Source organism: Podarcis tiliguerta (assembly GCF_965153285.1).
Source record: "Podarcis tiliguerta genome assembly, chromosome: 17".
Taxonomy (NCBI): Eukaryota; Metazoa; Chordata; class Lepidosauria; order Squamata; family Lacertidae; genus Podarcis; species Podarcis tiliguerta.
In genome coordinates this window covers 22607297-22626613 of record NC_139550.1, presented here as the reverse complement: position 1 = coordinate 22626613, position 19317 = coordinate 22607297, and the positions used below count along the sequence as shown (strand labels likewise).

General features: G+C 44.7%; 1 protein-coding gene across 1 annotated transcript in view; it reads left to right on the top strand.

Annotated features, from left to right (window-relative positions):
• Nucleotides 1–18447, top strand: part of TEK (TEK receptor tyrosine kinase) — a 51321-nt gene extending 32874 nt beyond the window's left edge. Inside the window, exons 13-23 of the mRNA XM_083419540.1 lie at nucleotides 1810–2106; nucleotides 2644–2810; nucleotides 4142–4352; nucleotides 5964–6074; nucleotides 9135–9325; nucleotides 10791–10904; nucleotides 11541–11611; nucleotides 13781–13821; nucleotides 15970–16066; nucleotides 17099–17198; nucleotides 18059–18447. Coding sequence (XP_083275666.1) covers nucleotides 1810–2106; nucleotides 2644–2810; nucleotides 4142–4352; nucleotides 5964–6074; nucleotides 9135–9325; nucleotides 10791–10904; nucleotides 11541–11611; nucleotides 13781–13821; nucleotides 15970–16066; nucleotides 17099–17198; nucleotides 18059–18133 — 1475 coding nt within the window. The 3' untranslated portion in view covers nucleotides 18134–18447. The remainder of the gene's footprint in view (nucleotides 1–1809; nucleotides 2107–2643; nucleotides 2811–4141; nucleotides 4353–5963; nucleotides 6075–9134; nucleotides 9326–10790; nucleotides 10905–11540; nucleotides 11612–13780; nucleotides 13822–15969; nucleotides 16067–17098; nucleotides 17199–18058) is intronic.
• Nucleotides 18448–19317: the final 870 nt, after the last annotated feature.

Here is a 19317-nt window from a genome sequence, read left to right as displayed (position 1 = left end):
TCATTATTATATTTCCTCACCAGGGCCAATACCATTCCCTAACTTCTAAATCTGTCAGTTGATTAAAGGATTCTTAGGTACTTTTAGTTCATTATTAACCTGCCTTTTAAATCCACCAATCAATAAAGCTTAAATAATCAATGCAGCTTAAATACTGCCAAAACCTCAGCGGAGGAGGGTTTTCGGTTGTTGTTGTTTTTTAAAGAGACACTGATTTATCGAAAGCATTTTAAAAACTCTTTTCTTTAGCTTAAGGAGCTCCCAGAGAAGCTCACAAAATTACTTAGTAGGGCTTGCATCTACAAAGCATTTTATTCTAGAATCAATGGAGACTGTACACTTGTTTTTGTCTACATAGTCCACACCCAATGTAGAGCTATTGCATTATTATTATTATTAATATTTTGCTCCTGAAAAGCATTTCCTGAGAAACTGGTTTCTTTCCTGGAACAACTGGTTCTGCATTTCAGACTAATTCTGCATTAGCCCACGTGTGAAGCAGACTAACACTTTACCTGCAAAACATTTGGGGGGTATTATCCAACATGAGTGGGGGACGCGGGTGGCGCTGTGGGTAAAAGCCTCAGCGCCTAGGGCTTGCCGATCGAAAGGTTGGCGGTTCGAATCCCCGCAGCGGGGTGCGCTCCCGTTGTTCGGTCCCAGCGCCTGCCAACCTAGCAGTTCGAAAGCACTCCCGGGTGCAAGTAGATAATTAGGGACCGCTTATTAGCGGGAAGGTAAACGGCGTTTCCGTGTGTGGCTCTGGCTCGCCAGAGCAGCGATGTCACGCTGGCCACGTGACCCGGAAGTGTCTTCGGACAGCGCTGGCCCCCGGCCTCTTTGAGTGAGATGGGCGCACAACCCTAGAGTCTGTCAAGACTGGCCCGTACGGGCAGGGGTACTTTATCCAACATGAAGTTCTTGAAGATGTGTCAGAGTGCTTGCTGAAATCATCAGTTGAACATGCTGCATCCATTAAAAGTTAAAGAGAAGAACGTGGTGTGAGATGCAGCTCAGGGATGCAGCTGCGGATTAAGGAGTGCATCAATAGAAATGGCAGAACAACCCCCCCCCCCCAATGAAATCTTTTGCAAGCTAGGGCTCACAGTATTTTAACAGGCTGAAATCAGGGGCACCAACTATAGGGGGCAGAAGGGGATTCGCTCGCCTTAATATTTGTGGGCAGGGGGCTGAGCCTCCCCAATATTGAGGGGGAGCGTACCCATCGCCCAATGCAGGGGGAAGCACTCACACACCAGCCAGGGGTGGGACGCTCAGAGGGGTGCATGATGTCATGTGTATGGTGTCACACAACTCCGGGCCCCCTCAATGTGGGGGGGGGGGCGCAAGTCAGCACCCCTGGCTGCAATCCTATGCACACTTCCTCAGAAGTAAGTCCCACTTATAAATCTGGTACCTCGGTTTTTGAACGTCTCCGTTGACTAAACGTTTCAGAACCCGAACGCCAAAAACCCGGAAGTAAATGCTTCAATTTTCGAACGCTCCTCAGAAGTCGAACGGCTTCCGCTGTGGGTTTTTCAACTTTCTCAATTGCAGTTGCAGACCGCTCTTTGCGCCTCGGTTTTCGAACATTTCGGAACTCGAACGCTCTTTCGGATTACGTTCGAGAACCAAGGTGCCACTGTATACTATTTTATTTGTTGCTGCCAAGTTTTGAACTCAAAAGGCCATCCTTTCCTGCTCAAATCCTGATTCATTGCGAGTGATGAAAACAATTCCACATGACTTTTCGTAGTGGATGCGCAGAGTGATGGGAAACGGAAGCTAATAAGCTTGTTTCTTTGCTAGAACGTCCCCCTGCACCTGATAACTTCACCATTATAAATGTCACCGACTCCTCGGCTGTCATCTCTTGGTCGACTGCGGTGGGGCATTCCATCTCCTCCATCATTCTCAGCTACAAAGGCCGTGGCAAGACAGAGCACAACCACATCGATGTCACCATAAAAAACACTACCGTTACCCAGTACCACCTCAAGGGTCTTGAACCAAACACCGAATATGTGGTTCAGATAAGGGCACAGAACAACGTTGGGCCAAGCGATAATCTTTCGGCTGAACTGAAAACCCTCCCAGAAATGAAAGGTTAGTTTTAGCAGAGATCAGAGCATCTCATGCACCGAGCAAGTTTATTCCAAATGAATTGAGACCCAGCAAAAGCTGCAAAATGCATTCTGTGGTTGATAGGATTTCCATGGTGATGCTTTAACTGCTGTTGTTTTGCCATTTGTGTATATGTGGCTTATGTATAATTTGTGTGTATAATTTGAGCAGCCAATTGGAAATAGAATATTGTCAGCACTAGATACAAGGACAGGGTGTGAGAAACACAAGTTAAAGCACTACAGGAAAATTATGCTGTCAGGGTGAATGCGCTATTAGGACCCACTTCTGCCAAAATGGATTATAGGCCACGATCCAGAGAACCTAAAGTCCATTGAAGCATGTGAGTGAGTTCCTTACATCCCTCTGGTTTCATAAAGGCATCTAGCTTTAATTAGCTCGCACCAATATTCCCCTGCCTTTGATTTTATGCCTGTAAAATTTGGGTTCTAGTATTTGTCGACTAGGTGCTGAATTCAACTTCTTTTGATTTTTTTTATTTTATTTTAATGCATATAGTTCCCACAGTTCCATTTGAGCACAAAGGAGGGAGAATGCTACTGATTGCCATCTTGGGCTCTGCAGGGATGACCTGCCTGACAATTCTGCTGGCCTTTTTCATCATGTTACAGCTAAAGCGTGCAAACTTCCAGCGGCGAATGGCCCAGGCCTTCCAAAACGTGGTTGTAAGTCCTTTGGTTTTCCTTGAGGATAGATCTGCGAATGAGGCATTAAGCGAAGAGTACACGTGGCTGGCACTGTGGTCTAAACCACAGAGCCTACGGCTTGCTGATCAGAAGGTTGGCGGTTCAAATCCCTGCGATGGGGTGAGCTCCCGTTGCTCGGTCCCAGCTCCTGGCAACCTAGCAGTTTGAAAGCACACAGTGCAAGTAGATAAATAAGTACCACTCCAGCGGGAATGTAAATGGCGTTTCCGTGCACTGCTCTGGTTCGCCAGAAGCGGCTTAGTCATGCCGGCCACATGACCCAAAAGCCATCTGCGGACAGACGCCAGCTCCCTCGGCCCATAGAGCGAGATGAGCCCGCAACCCCAGAGTCGTTCGCAACTGGACCTAACGGTCAGGGATACTTTTACCCCTTTCAGATACAGTTTGATGAGCATTTCCCGTTTCAAACTGGTTAATCTTAAAGGTGTCACGCAGAACTCCCAAAATGGGAAGTGATTATTCCCCTCCCCTAAACATTCCTGTATCGAAATTGGTTTTGCTTGTAACTTACCTAAAACCTTGATTGTCACCCTAAGTGGTGATACTTTACAAAAACCAAACCCACTGCCAGATCACCAGATGGGTGGGCTGTGCCTGGTAAAAATTAGGAGGAATTATACCAATTCATGCAGATATAATATAAGCAACCAGATATAACAGGATTATATCCTGCAATGCAGGTTCATATTCCCCCTGGAAAATCTGTGCCTACTTTCCTTCGGTCAGTTAAATTGACTATATGTTTATGGGTGCTTTTAAGCCAAGGAAAACCTATTCTGCTGCACACTGATACAAGTGTTGTTTTTTAACTCATTTTAGAGAAACTTCATCTTCACAGAACAACACCACTTCTCACAACAAGATTACATAAATATGCTTTTAATGCATCCCGTTCTGAGTTGTTATCTTCTTATGTACCAACCACTCAGTGGCGTAGCGTGGGGGTGCAGGGGGGGCTGGGCGCAACATCTGGGGGGGGGCGCTCGCACTCGCAGCTCTCTGCCCCTACCTGGCTCACTCACTCTCTCTCACTGCAGTGCTGGCTGTGCGAATCCGATCCGAGCCGCCGGGTTGCCGCCCACTGTGGAGGGGAGGGTGCCAGGCGTGCAGTGCGGAGAGAGAGCGAGGGACTATCTGGGGGAGGGACAGTGCAGCGGGGGGGGTGTGTGCAAATTACTTGCCTTGCCCCGGGTTAGGGGGCGCAAATTACTTGCCTTGCCCCGGGTGCTGACAGCCCACGCTACGCCACTGCAACCACCAAATCGTGTTTGCCTAACTTTTCCCTCCAGAGAGATGAGCCGGCTGTGCAGTTCAATTCAGGAACTCTTACTCTGAGCCGGAAAGCCAAAAATAGCCCAGAACCCACAATCTACCCAGTTCTGGAGTGGAATGACATCAAATTTCAGGATGTGATTGGAGAAGGCAACTTTGGCCAAGTTCTCAAAGCACGAATCAAGAAGGATGGCTTGCGAATGGATGCAGCCATTAAAAGGATGAAGGGTGAGTCTTTTAAGGCAGCAAATCTGTAGGAGAGATTTGCAGGTTGCTAATACAGTACCTGGCCTTGAATCATGGTCTTTTAGATGTTGGCTTAATGGACTAACCGTATTATACGCAAAAGCATGTAACAGAGCTTGGGTGCAGTTATTCTTTTTTTAAAAAGTGGGAATGAGCAGAGAAGCAGTAGGGTCAGGATCTGCTTTTGTTTTTGTTTTTTAGGACAATTAATTAATTTTCCAAAAAGATAACATCAAAAATTTTACAGTCTGTGACTGTAAAAGTGGATCTATAGAATCGTTATATCATATAATCTTCTGTGGTCCATTACATTCGGCCTCACGGTCCAAGTTTCTGGCCCCATATTTATCGAGAATTGCTGACGGACCACAGGAAGCCCAAATAATATACTTATTAAACGACGAAGATACAAGTAGATCCCTTGCTGTCGCTAGATACCTGATTAATGTTTTATTTCAAAAGAGGAGAAATGGATCACTGTATGACTGACAGCTTAGCTAAACTTAAGAACCATCAATAAGTGCCAGAACTAAGACGCATACCCCAAAATCTGATGGATTTGAATTGCGGTTTACATAGAGGGAGCTTATTGTGTACAGTGTTTACTTAACTGTAGTAAAATTGGTTTTATATGGGTGTTTTAACTTGGAACTGTTCAAATTGTATTGTTTATGGATAAATTTTGATGTATTGTTTTCGATATGGGCCAATGGCCGCAAAATTAAAGAAATGTGAAACATCAAAAATAAACATAAAGCAACAACATATAAAGAAAAAGAAAAGAAATGAAAGAAAAGAAAAGAAAAAACCATCATAATAAAAAAATTAAACCATAATTTTTGCTTGACTTTACTCCCCTACCCCTCTTAGTTTCATTGTTTAATAATTGTTCATGCACGTTCATGCAAAATAATCCATTTTTTAGACCTTGTTCATCTTAATCCAAGTGAGTTTTTTAAAGTTACACTAACATAAAAATCTATACACAAAGCTTAAAAAGTGGGCATGAAACCTTTACCCCCTTTTTTATTATTCAAAGTCCTCTTTCTGTCTGTAGGGTCGGGATCCACTTAACCTTTTCCCTGTGAGGATATTGTTTGACATAGCGGGCTCGCCAACAGCTGAAAATCCACATTTTCCAAATACGTTTTGTCCATCGTTAATGGGAAAGCAAATTTAGACTTAAGAAAAAATCAACATGCCACCATTTCAGCAGGAACGTCATATGGTTCTCCCCCCCCCCCCCGCAAAAAAAATGGAAGGTGCAAGTAACATACTGTACAAGGAGGATCAAGGGAGAGTGTGGATGAGCCCAGCGTCAAACAATTCTTATCCCACACTTTCTAGCGAATCTTCCCCATCACTTTCCTTACTGTAGGAAGTCCATTTGGGGGGAGGGGTATTGTGCAAGAGGGTCAAGCTGAACTTCTGGGCATGTGATCAAATCTCACCTGGAAGCACATTAAAAATAAATAAATTATTATGACGTACAGTTTTGTGGGCTAAAGCCCATTTCATCAGGTGCGTTAATTAAACACATGGTAAAGATTGTAGGAGTAACTGATGCACAGCACTCTCTTTTTTAATTTGCAGAATATGCCTCCAAGGATGATCACAGAGATTTTGCTGGGGAACTGGAAGTACTTTGTAAACTTGGACATCACCCCAACATCATAAACCTTTTGGGAGCATGCGAACACCGAGGTACAATGCTTTTCTTTTTCAGTTTTGTTAAGAGTTTGACATACAAGACAATAAAAACCCAACTAGTTTAAAAATGATTTTAAAAATACCGAAAAAAGTAGTAGGCTAAAAGAGGGAAAGAGAAAAGGAAGAAAAAGGGGGAAATAGAGAAATAAAACAACAACAACAACAATGGTGTGTGTGTGTGTGTGTGTACACACACACACACACAGAGCCCTCAATCACAATTATATTTTAATTTTCAATCTACATTCTGAATCTTCCCAGCTCTCACCTGCTACAATGCTTCTCTGTAGGTGTTTGCTTTAAAGTTCTGTGGCTACAATTGTTTTAAAACATATTCAAAATAAGATCAGCTGGAATTTGTGCACAGGTAAACATGTTGCACAATTTTTAAAACACGAAAAGGCACACACACACACACACACACACATATTCCTGTTTGATGATGTGCTTCAATCACCACACACACACACACACACACACACACACACACACACACAGGTATCTCTTCCAGAATATGAAAGCACAGATTTTCAAGAAGAATCCTTTCTCTCTGGTGACAACTCGAAAACTGTCACTTGCCAAAGTAGAAAAGGCTTTTTCTCAATCAGTTGTGCTTCTGAGAGTGGCGAGATGCATAGCATATACACCTCTGATGCAGAGTGCCTTGGGTGGACAGGATCATGTGGAACAAGGCAGTCCTCCAGATATCCTGGCCTCAAGCCTTTGACGGCTTTGTAAGAAAGAAGCTTTCCTTTGGATCCTGCCAAGAAATGAACTGGGAGTGTTGCTGCTTTTTGCCCTGTTTTAAAGTTTCAGCCAGTGCAGGTTAAAAAAAAGAGTAAAGGTAAAGGACCCCTGGATGGTTAAGTCCAGTCAAAGGTGACAATGGGGTTGCGGCGCTCATCTCACTTTCAGGCCGAGGGAGCTGGCATTTGTCCACAGACAGCTTTCTGGGTCATGTGGCCAGCAGGACTAAACTGCTTCTGGCGCAACGGGACACTGTGAAGGAAACCAGAGTGCATGGAAATGCCATTTACCTTCCCACCAGAGCGGTACCTATTTATCTACTTGCACTGGCGTGCTTTCGAACTGCTAGGTTGGCAGGAGCTGGGACAGAGCAACGGGAGCACACCCCATTGTACGGATTCAAACCACTGACCTTCTGATCAGCAAGCCTGAGAGGCTCAGTGGTTTAGACCACAGTGCCACCCGTGCCCTTTCAGCCAGTACAAAGTGGGATTAGCTCACTTCCACAGTTGTGGGCCACTGGAGGTACATTTCTCCAGGGCTCTGACATCTGCACTGACTCCCTGTTCCAATGTGAGCACAGGCTGTCTTGGCTGCCTCAGGATTAGCACTTGGAGAATTAGTTGCATTTAATACCTGGGGTGGGGAATCTGCTAGGTTCCTACTCCCATCATCCCCCAGCAGGCATGGCAAACAACATGGGTTGACAAGAGTGGTACTGCCCTACCTCTGTTATAGAAGATGGAAGATCATCTCCATCCACCAGAGTAGAATCTGAGTCAAGAAGACTTGACTTGCTTTTCCATTTGCTCAGTACATACTGGGTACAGTAGTACCTTGATTCTCAAACTTAATCCATTTCGGAAGTCCGTTCCAAAACCAAAGCGTTCCAAAACCAAGGCGTGCTTTCCCATAGAAAGTAATGCAAAATGGATCAATCTGTTCCAAACTTTTAAAAACAACCCCCAAAACAGCAATTCAACATGGATTTTACTATCTAACGAGACCATTGATCCATAAAATGAAAGCAATAATCAATGTAAGGTAAAGGTAAAGGTACCCCTGCCCGTACGGGCCAGTCTTGACAGACTCTAGGGTTGTGCGCCCATCTCACTCAAAGAGGCCGGGGGCCAGCGCTGTCCGCAGACACTTCCGGGTCACGTGGCAAGCGTGACATCGCTGCTCTGGCGAGCCAGAGCCGCACACGGAAACGCCGTTTACCTTCCCGCTAGTAAGCGGTCCCTATTTATCTACTTGCACCCGGGAGTGCTTTCGAACTGCTAGGTTGGCAGGCGCTGGGACCGAACAACGGGAGCGCACCCCGCCGCGGGGATTCGAACCACCGACCTTTCGATCGGCAAGCCCTAGGCGCTGAGGCTTTTACCCACAGCGCCACCCGCGTCCCTACCCCCTGCTAGTAAGCGGTCCCTATTTATCTACTTGCACCTAGGAGTGCTTTCGAATTGCTAGGTTGGCAGGTGCTGGGACCGAATGACGGGAGCTCACCCCGCCACGGGGATTCGAACCGCCGACCTTTCGATCGGCAAGTCCTAGGCACTGAGGCTTTTACCCACAGCGCCACCCGCGTCCCTTAATAATCAATGTACTTTACTATAAAATAAATAAAACGGTATTGTAGATAAAAATATATATTTAATTTTTTTCTTACCTGCACTGATGATAGTCATTGTTTGGATAGGGGGCTTTTATCCATTTCCACAGTCACACAATCAATCAATAAATCCATCAAACAGCTGAACTGGGTTCCACACAGTCACAGAAACAAATTAACCGAAAAAGCCTCAAAAACAAAAAACACATAGTGAATAGCAAAAACACCAACTATAAGCTCCAAATATCACCTCAGACACTGAAATCAGAAATGGAAGGCTTGAATTACAACGGGGGGACACAAATTAGCAGCAGGACAGTAAAAACGGAAGCTCAGGACTCAAAACGGAGCACGTTCAGCTTCCAGGGAAAAGTTCGAAAACTGGAACACCTACTTCCGGTTTTGCAGCGTTCGGGTTCCAAGTTGTTCAAAAACCGAGGTACCACTGTATTGGAAACACTGAAGGCAAGAGACGTTGTGGGTATGATAGGATTTGCATTAGAGCCTTTCATCCTGCAGAGATAGCATAGAGAACCGGCAATATTTGGTCAGCTTCATTTGGAGCTGGGGTGAGGAGGGGGGAAATGCTCTGGGGCCCCCAAACCCTTCAAGAAGCCCTGCCCCCAAGACTCCTAAATTTGGAAGGCCAACATTTTTCGCACAGGCTCTCTGAACTCCTCGCTGTTTTATGCCAGGGTACCTCTACCTCGCCATTGAATATGCTCCCCACGGAAACCTGCTAGACTTCTTGAGGAAGAGCAGGGTCTTAGAGACCGACCCGGCCTTTGCCATTGCCAACAGCACAGCCTCCACACTCTCCTCGCAGCAGCTACTGCACTTTGCAGCGGATGTGGCCCGAGGGATGGACTACCTGAGTCAAAAACAGGTAGGCTGCTTTGTTTCATTTTGCTAATGCAAGTTATTTACTGAGTCTTCTGCTAGGGTTGCCACCCATCTTGTGTAATATTTCAATGTAAAAATGCTATCATTGACTCGATATAGGATAGATGAATCAATACAGGATACAGTTTTGCTGATTCTCCCTCTGTCTCTCTGCCCCATACTCTCCAACACTTTGAAGCCAAAATCCAGGACGCCATCTTGCTGGGTTTTTTTGTCGAGAGAACACAGTGCCCATTTTCGTTGCGATTTTGCACCGTGCTCCCCGCACTCGAAAAAAGTGCTTTTTCACGCACAGCACCCACAAATGTGACTTTGGGGGCACTGCACGAATTCATATGCAGGGGGAGAAAGGGAATTGTGCCACGAAATCGCATGAGATAATGGAAACCCAAATGGCCATTGTGCTCTTGCAATAAAAAAATTGTCTGTCTGGGACACTAGCAAGGTATGCAGTCCCCCACTCCGTTCTGTCCTGTATTTTGCCAGACCAAAGGTGGCAACCCTATCAGCGACAGGGGTGGGGAAGTCCGTTGACCTACTTCCTAGGTGCAGTTATGCTGTGGGGCACTGTCACCTCCAGCCAGAGCCTACCCGGCGGGAACGGCTTGGCCAGTGGATTCCTGGCTCCCCTCTGACGGCAGGGGAGTTCGAACACTGCCTGTCTGCCTAATTGGCCAATCACACGTAGGCATATGGATTGTAAACTGGAGGAAGGGAGGACCTGACTGAGCCTGAAAGCTTTACTCAAGTCTGGCCCCCCTGCATTTGAATGGCCTGCCTCTTCCCCTACAACAAGCATAGGCAAACTAGATGTTTTGGGACTACAACTCCCATCATCCCTAGCTAACAGGACCAGTGGTCAGGGATGATGGGAACTGTACAGTCATACCTCAGGTTACAGACACTTCGGGTTGCACAATTTCGGGTTGCGCACCGCACTGAACTCAGAAGTACCGGAACAGGTTACTTCCAGGTTGAGCATGCACAGAAGTGCTAAATTGCACTTTACGCATGTGCAGAAGTGCCAAATCGCAAGCCGCGCGTGCGCAGACACGGAGCTGCAGGTTGCGGATGCTGCGGGTTGCGGACGTGCTTCCCGCACAGATCACGTTCACAACCCAAGCATCCACTGTAGTCTCAAAACATCTGGAGGGCCGAGTTTGCCTATGCCTGCCCTACAACAACCACACCTCTCAGCATCCCTGACCATTGGGGCCAAGCTGTCTAGGGTTGGTGGCAGTTGGAGTTCAGCAGTATTTGGAGGGCAATATTTGGAGGGCTACAGGTTCTGCGACCTCATAATTACCAGCCAAAAGCCCATGAAGTGTGCACAGGGCTTAAGTTACAATAAGCCTTTGCAATGTGTGATGCACACATCAGAAAGATAGGACAAAATTTTCTATTTTGGGAAGAGAGAAGAAAAGCAACAGTGTTTTTGTTTCCTTTAGTTTATCCACCGGGATCTGGCAGCAAGGAACATCTTGGTTGGAGAAAACTATGTTGCAAAAATAGCAGATTTTGGACTGTCTAGAGGCCAAGAGGTTTATGTTAAAAAGACAATGGTAAGAAAGACCAAAATTAATGTGTCAGCTATGTTTCTTGTGCAGAGGCAACAACTGCCCTTTAATATTACCTGTAAAAAAATGAAATTCCTCTTCAGAAGCAGCAGAAATTAAAAATGGAGCTTCCTATAACATCTGAGAGGACAAAGGCCACAGTCCTGTTGAAACCACTGGGACTTAACCCTAAAGTCTAATTGTTTAGGACTGGGACAGTGGACAGTTAAGGGGGAAGTTTTCAGCTTTTGTTATTTGTAGATTTCACCCATTAAGAGTTGGAGAACCAGCTGCCACAAGTGAGAAAAGTTGAGATGAGTTTTGCATTTCCACAAACCTCAGAGTTCATCAGAGCAGGAGCAAGATCAAAATGCAAACTTCATAATGTACAGATTTGAAAACCTTCACCAGTGCCACTCTAGATGCATCCCTGGTTCTCTTGAGAGTGGGGGAACAACAACAAACAAACAACAAACACGGGGGAAGTAGCCATCAATTTAAGGGCAGGGAGCCAGTCCGCAAAGGGCTGCTTACAAAGAGGTCTATTGAAATGAAGGGGAAAGCCATTCTGGGTTAGGGGACTCTGGTAATGCATCAGAACAGAACTGTTGTGAGAGACTGTAACACCATTCATTGTTCTAGGGAAGGCTTCCAGTGCGATGGATGGCGATTGAGTCCCTAAATTACAGCGTGTATACCTCAAACAGTGATGTGTAAGTGACTCTTTATGTAGTTTCTGACTCTGTAATGCTAAAGTGACCTTCAGTAATGCAGATGCATTGGAAAGGTGGGATAAAAATTCATAAATAGATTTGTAACAATACAGTGGTACCTCGGGCTAAGAACTTACCGTGTTTTTTGCACTATAAGGGGAAATGTGTGTGCGTCTTATGGAGTGAATGCAGGCTTCGTGTTGCTTTTGCTGAAGCCAGGAGAGCAAGAGGGATCGATCCCTCTTGCTCTCCTGGCTTCAAGGATAGCCTCCCAAAGCCTCCTGAGCAGAGCTTCACTCCGGTATGGCTCCCCTTCATCACATACACAACCCAGCAAGGCAATGACAAGAATCCACCAACAACATACGAATCAATATGGCTAACCCGATTCAAAAACACACACACACACCCCCCACTCACACACAAAAACAAAGTTCAGCACAGCCAATCGCGAACAAGCAACCACACCCTAGGCCAACCACAATTTCCCTCACCACCAAAAGAACACAAGCAAATAGCAAAGAGAACCTGCACAAACCACGCTGGCACACAGTGGCGTAGCGTGGGTTGTCAGCACCCGGGGCAAGGCAAGTAATTTGCGCCCCCCCCCCCGCACTGTAGCTCCCCCAGATAGTCCCTCGCTCTCTCTCCGCACCGCACCGCACACCTGGCACCCTCCTCTCCACAGTGGGCAGCGACCCGGCGGCTTGGATCGGATTCGCACAGCCAGCACTGCAGTGAGAGTGAGTGAGTGAGCCAGGTAGGGGCAGAGAGCTGCGAGTGCGAGCGCGCCCTCCCCAGATGTTGCACCCGGTGCGGCCGGCCCCCCCTGCTACGCCACTGCTGACACAAAAACCCACACATACATTAAGCAAAATAGAAATATCGCCTCCCGACCCCACCCCCACCCACCATGGCCCCCTCCACCTCTTCTCCCCTTTTTTCTTCCTAATGTAACCCTAAGGCCTCAACAAATGAAACTGACCTATGGAAAATGTAACTTGAAAAGAGAGACATTGTGCATACCTTTGTAAACCAAGAAAACTTTAATAAAATGTTTAAAAATAATAATAATCTGCCTTCCATGGAATTCAAAATTGTAATGCAATAGAATGCAATTGTTTTAAAAAAATCAATATGGATATTTAATGCGGACATGCCTCAGGCCACCTGATTGAAGCCTGTGGACCGCTGGCAGCCCACAAACCACAGTTTGGGAAGCCCTGTGTTAGATGTTTTAAGCAGAGGCTGGTTGACGGGTCTATCTGAGATGCTATAGCAATGGATTTTCTCCATTAGTGGATTAGAGGACCCTTGATGGAGAGGTCCTGTCCTGGTCTAGCATATGATGCAAATGGGAACATATATTCCAATGGTTACCTGGACATTCCATTGACTTGGCTGGGACCAACTACCATTGGTCTCCTTCTCTAGGATAGCATACAATGTTTGCCAACCCTCACGCTGACAAGACTAGACAGCCAATGCGATCCCAATGGTTTTCAGAGCAATAGTTGAGCCTTAAATGCCATGCAAGTTCCCTGTATCAGCATGTTTAGAGAAAGGGAAAGGTTGTACATTTTAAGAAGTGATTGTCCGATTGTGTCCTTTTATTTCTATTACTTCTGCTTCATTTCTTTTAAAACAGATGTGTCCATGCCAGTTTAACTGGGGGAAAAACCAACTTATTTTCAAGCACATGGAGGTTTATTTCTGGTTTTGTATTTCATTGTCTTCATAATAAAAATGGAGAAGGGGGAGGCAAAATGAATATTTTTTGTAATGGCACAAGTATCTTGGACCTGATTTTAGCTATAATAATTATAGGTGTGTGCCTGTTTATCTAGCACTAGATATTTTATAATACCCAGTCCTTCTATATTCAGTGGTACCTTGGTTTACAACAATAATCTGTTCGGGAAGTCTGTTTGTAAAACAAAACAGGTTGTAACCCAAGGCGTGCTTTCGCCAATGGGGCCTCCAAAAGAAATTTGTTCGTAATAAAAAAATATGGGTTCTAATCCAAAAGAAGGTTGCAAACCGGGACACGCACTTCCGCACTTCCGGGTTTGACGTGTTTGTAATCCAAAATGTATGCAAACCAAGACGTACGCAAACCAAGGTACCACTGTACAATTGTTACAGCTTTTCTTTTTATTCTTTTCATAGGTGGTCATATGGCGTGCTATTATGGGAAATAGTTAGCTTAGGTAAGTGTGTGCATTTAGCATTATTATTTTGGTTAAGAATATGAGAACAATATAGCTGGGTCAGACCAAAGATCCATTTTGTCCATTGCAGTAATTTCTTTCTTTCTTTCTTTCTTTCTTTCTTTCTTTCTCTTTTTTTGCATATAAATTTTTATTGGTTTTTCATTGGCTATACATATATACAATCTAGATTACATAAGTTGCACATAACATGGCTGTTACAAGAATCATATATATAATACACAGTTATTTTGGGCTCCGCCGAGCCTCGGACTTCCCTTCACTTTCTTGGTAAGCATCAGACAGTTTCCAAAGTCACGTGTTTTATCTCCCTTACATATTTGCCAAACACTGTTAGAGTCACTCTAACCCTGCCAGAGTCATCAAAATTCTATACTTATCTCTTATATACGTCAGATATTTGTTCCAATTTTCATGAAACTTCTGATCATCCTGGTCTCTTAATCTTCCCGTTATTCTAGCTAGTTCAGCATAATTTATCATCTTGATCTGCCAGTCATTTATAGTAGGTATTAACTCCATTTTCCAACTTTGGGCTAGCATAGTTCTAGCGGCCATTGTGGCATATAGAAACAGATTTCTATCTTCTTTTTTGATTTCCGTGCCGACTATTGCTAGCAGGAAAGCTTCAGGCATTTGGGGAAAGGTATATTTATTTATTTTTTTAAGTTCGTTGTAAATCAGTTCCCAAAAGCCTTTTACTTTACCATTTACCATTGCAGTAATTTCTTAGCTTATATCCAGCAACTATTCTTTAAAGATACACTACCTTTGAACATGGAGATTCAATTTAGCTAGAATCGCTCACTGGCATTGATTGACCTCTTCACTATGAAAGCCAGCAGGTCTTAGTACGTTTGAAAGGGTGAAACTTTATCATGCCAAAATGCAAGAAGCCCCAACTGTATTGGCATCCTGCTAGCCTTTGAAGACACACCTGTTTAGACAGGCACGCCTTGGATTTCTCTACCCGAGTCTCTCCTGTTTTAATTGCTGTGTTGTTTTATTGTTTTAATTATGGACTTTCATAATGTTTGTGTAATTGGCTTTTATACTTGTAAACCACTAAGAAGTCTGTGAGCACTATGTAAATTCTTAATAACACAGCTAAAGCCTTTGTGAGAGCTCTCAGCCATATATGATTGACAAAGTATAAAATGCAATGACAAAATGATACAAATCAGTCATAATTCAAATCCATCAAACCTCAGTACCATCACTATCTCTGGGGGCAAGGAGTTGTGTAAGCAGATTATGTATTGTGCAAAGTGTTTTCTTTGGTCAGTTCTGAAGCTATTGGGTGACCCTGATTGACTTAACCCACAACTGCATATAGTATTTTTACCAAATACTGGCAAGCCTTCATACATGGTTACTGGGCTTGGTGCAACAGTTGTTTAGACCTTGCCTAGACTAATTACCTGTCTTGGTTTCACTGCTGATAATTGTCACTGTCCGGTTCACAGGCGATCAAAGTCCTGGCTGGGGACGTCAGGACCAGGGGCAAGATGGCAGGGTGGGAGCAGGAACAGGAGTCCAGAAGCCAGCAATCAGGAAGCCAGGAGTCCGAGGGTCAGAGAGCCGGGAGTCAAGAAGCCAAGGGTCCGAGGGTCAGGAAGCAAGGAGTCAAGGGTCCAAAGATCAAGAAGCAGGGAGTCAAGAAGCCAAGATTCAAGGATCAGGAAGCAAGAAGCAAAACACAGCAAGGCAGGAAGCGTGTTGCTGTGGCAAAGAGCCAAAGGGAAATGCTGACCTTATATCCCTTCCCAGCTCTTGCCACTAGGTGCTGTGAGTTACCAATCGGCCTCACCTGTGCAGCCACGCCTTGCCTCTTCAGAACATAGGAAGGCCCCAGGCCTGCAAAGTCCTACTGGTCAGAGGGCCTGGCTCCTGCACACACTCCTGACAATAATATTGTACTGGCCTGAATATAAGCCTCACTTTCCCCCCAAATTCTGACCCTGAAGTTAAAGTGCGGCTTTTATTTGCGACCTTATGGTATACAGCCAGGAACACAGGGCAAACAGCACCAGGAGTGTGGCAAAGCGGTGGCCACCCTGGGCATAGTCCTCCGTCCTCTCCCCCAAGCATCCTTAGGACACTGACCTGTTGAATCTTCTGTTCTAGGAGGGACACCATATTGTGGGATGACTTGTGCAGAACTGTATGAGAAACTACCCCAAGGGTACAGACTGGAGAAGCCTCTCAACTGTGATGATGAGGTGTAAGTACTCAATCTCACTGAATGCCCTTTTCCCCTATGCCCTCTTTGGCTGACGACCTCTCTTAGAAAATGCATCTATCATTGACGGGTGTTGAATATGGGGCAATTTGCTTCTGGTAAGTTAGGAGATGACTCCTAGAATTAATTATAAAGGTAAAGGAAAAGGTACCCCTGCCCGTACGGGCCAGTCTTGACAGACTCTAGGGTTGTGCGCCCATCTCACTCAAGAGGCCGGGGGCCAGCGCTGTCCGGAGACACTTCTGGGTCACGTGGCCAGCGTGACAAGCTGCATCTGGCGAGCCAGCGCAGCACACGGAAACGCAGTTTACCTTCCCGCTGGTAAGCGGTCCCTATTTATCTACTTGCACCCGAGAGTGCTTTCGAACTGCTAGGTTGGCAGGCGCTGGGACCGAGCAACGGGAGCGCACCCCGCCGCGGGGATTCGAACCGCTGACCTTTCGATCGGCAAGCCCTAGGCGCTGAGGCTTTTACCCACAGCACCACCCGCGTCCCTAGAATTAATTATACTTTGACCAATTTAGTTTGGAAAGCAGAAAGAAGTTGCTAACCATGAAAGAAGTTGAAGTTCTAGAGTGATTATCCTAAAGCAGAAACCACAATTTCATCTATCAATTGGCCCTATAAAAATTGATTGTGTAAGAAATGCTTTGCTGTTTTGATCATGTCTCACTTAGGTCAAGAGAAAGCTTCACTTCTTTCCCTACACACCTGACCTGCTGTTTCTCTTGCTTTGAACCCTGTTGAAATGAATTGTGAGGGTTGTTTTTTTACATCTTCTTTTAATAACAATACTGTTTAACCAGGAAAACCTCCCCCAGCCTCTTGCCATTTGTGTTTCTACTCCAGGGACATTGGAAAGCCTGCCTTTTCTGCTTTTTGCTATCATGCTATCTCACAGATAGTCATCGCCTCCTGCTTTTAAATTTTGGGCCGCTTGCTGCGCATTTGTAGAGATTCAAGTGCTATAATGACCTTCTTCTTCTTCTTCTTCTTCTTCTTCTTCTTCTTCAGTTATGACCTAATGAGACAATGCTGGAGAGAAAAACCTTACGAGAGGCCGTCATTTGCCCAAATACTCGTATCACTGAACAGAATGTTGGAAGAAAGAAAGGTAAAAGATGATCACGGTTGTCAGGTTGGGGTCAAAAAAAATTACTCAGCTCCCCAGCTCACGAGTTTGCTTGGTTGCCACTGTAAATCGTTCCCCTCTGGTCAGCTCCTGTCCCATGTGAAAACTTTGCACGTGTTTGTTTGGCCATATTCACATATGATTCTTCACATAAAATGCGATGAGACAGTTATTTGGATGTACAGTTGTACCTTGGTTATTGAATGCCTTGCGACTCAAAACGTTTTGGCTCCCGAATGCTGCAAACCTAGAGGTGAGTGTTCTGGTTTGTGAACATTTTTTGGAACCCGAATGTCTGAAGTGGCTTCCAATTGAGTGCAGGAAGCTCCTGCAGCCAATCGGAAGCTGCACCTTGGTTTTTGGATTCCATTCAAAAACCAAAGTATGACTGTACCTAGGAGTTGTTGTACATCACCAGGTTCTAAAAGAGACTTTTGTCAAGTGGTCTAACCACTGGTCTGCAGCTAATAGGTTATGTCCTGACATAGGAGGGTCTGATCAGCAGGAGCATCAACAGTATCTTTTAAAAATAAGTTTTTTTAAGGCATCAACTAGGGCTAGGATACCTGTCACCCAACAATTGTTGTTGTAGTCCACGATCAGGGTCGATGCAACTTGTTAACCAAACAACAGCTGAAGGTCCTGCAGTTCTGGCATAAACTGGTAGCCTAAAACTGTTTTCGAGTCCTGTGACCAGTGCAGCTCTTTGTGACACATTAGGGATAAAAGGACACGATTTGGGCTTGGGAGATGGATGTTATCTGCAACAGAGAAAATTTCTATGTGCTGCTGAGGGCAAAGAGAAAATATTCTGAGCCTATTCTTCTTAATTGTAATTCCAGACTTATGTGAATACAACCCTGTATGAGAAGTTTACCTATGCAGGCATTGACTGTTCTGCGGAAGAAGCTGCTTGAGATGGAAAATCATCAGTTATTTATCATTTTGAGCAACCTCAAAGGAAGATGAAATGTGCTGATGTACAAAACTGCATAGAACGCTTTCTGTACAATACATTCTTAGCTATATACACTCTTTGTGAGTGGGTCCTGAATCAGTATGCTGTAGGAATGTGTATGTATGTGTGTACATAGGTATGTTTGTGTGTTTATGTGTATTGTGTGCATGTGCACTATATATATCTATATAAATCTTTTGTCTGCCTATACATGCACTCACACACACATACACTTTTTGGAAAGTGACTGAAATAAATACATTTTACATTTCATAGACTGTTATGTATTTCCCCCCCTATAATGTTGGAATTTACTGCAAGCAATATAGTCACACTGCATACTTAACCTCTGCCAATTCTGTGAGCCACTGCAAGCAAAATACGGTAGGAATGTAAAGGAGAGTGATTTGTCATGTATATTTGTGTTGTAGTACGCGGTGTTCTTTCTGCACCCATCTTCTCAAATATTGTATATTTGCTTATTTTCTTATCAAATTTATATCATGTCCCTCCTCCTGGAGTAGTCCAGCGTGGCACACACATGAATAAGAAAAAACCATTTAAACTTCTATAAACAGTTTACAACTGCTTTAAAAGAATCATAGGTTATTTCAGGATTGGCCTTTAACAGACATTCTAGCCATCAAATATATGGGGTGAACAGGAATGTTTTTAGATTCTTCCGAAAAGTTAGAGAGAGACTTGCTCCAATCCAGCTTGGATGATCCAGTGTTGCTCTCCTAGGCTCATTGGATTAACTAGCTAAATCTTTTAAGTAGTGCTGTATTCTCATCTCAAGCTGATACAGTGGTACCTCCGGTTACATACGCTTCAGGTTACATACGCTTCAGGTTACAGACTGCATTAACCCAGAAACAGTGCTTCAGGTTAAGAACTTTGCTTCAGGATGAGAACAGAAATTGTGCTCCGGCGGTGTGGCGGCAGCAGGAGGCCCCATTAGCTAAAGTGGTGCTTCAGGTTAAGAACAGTTTCAGGTTAAGAACTGACCTCCGGAATGAATTAAGTACTTAACCCGAGGTACCACTGTATATACAACTGAGAACTGGAACATGGACTTGACAGAAATTTCAGTAATGGACAGCCTTTGACTCTTTATTTAAAAATAAAAATTACATTTTCACT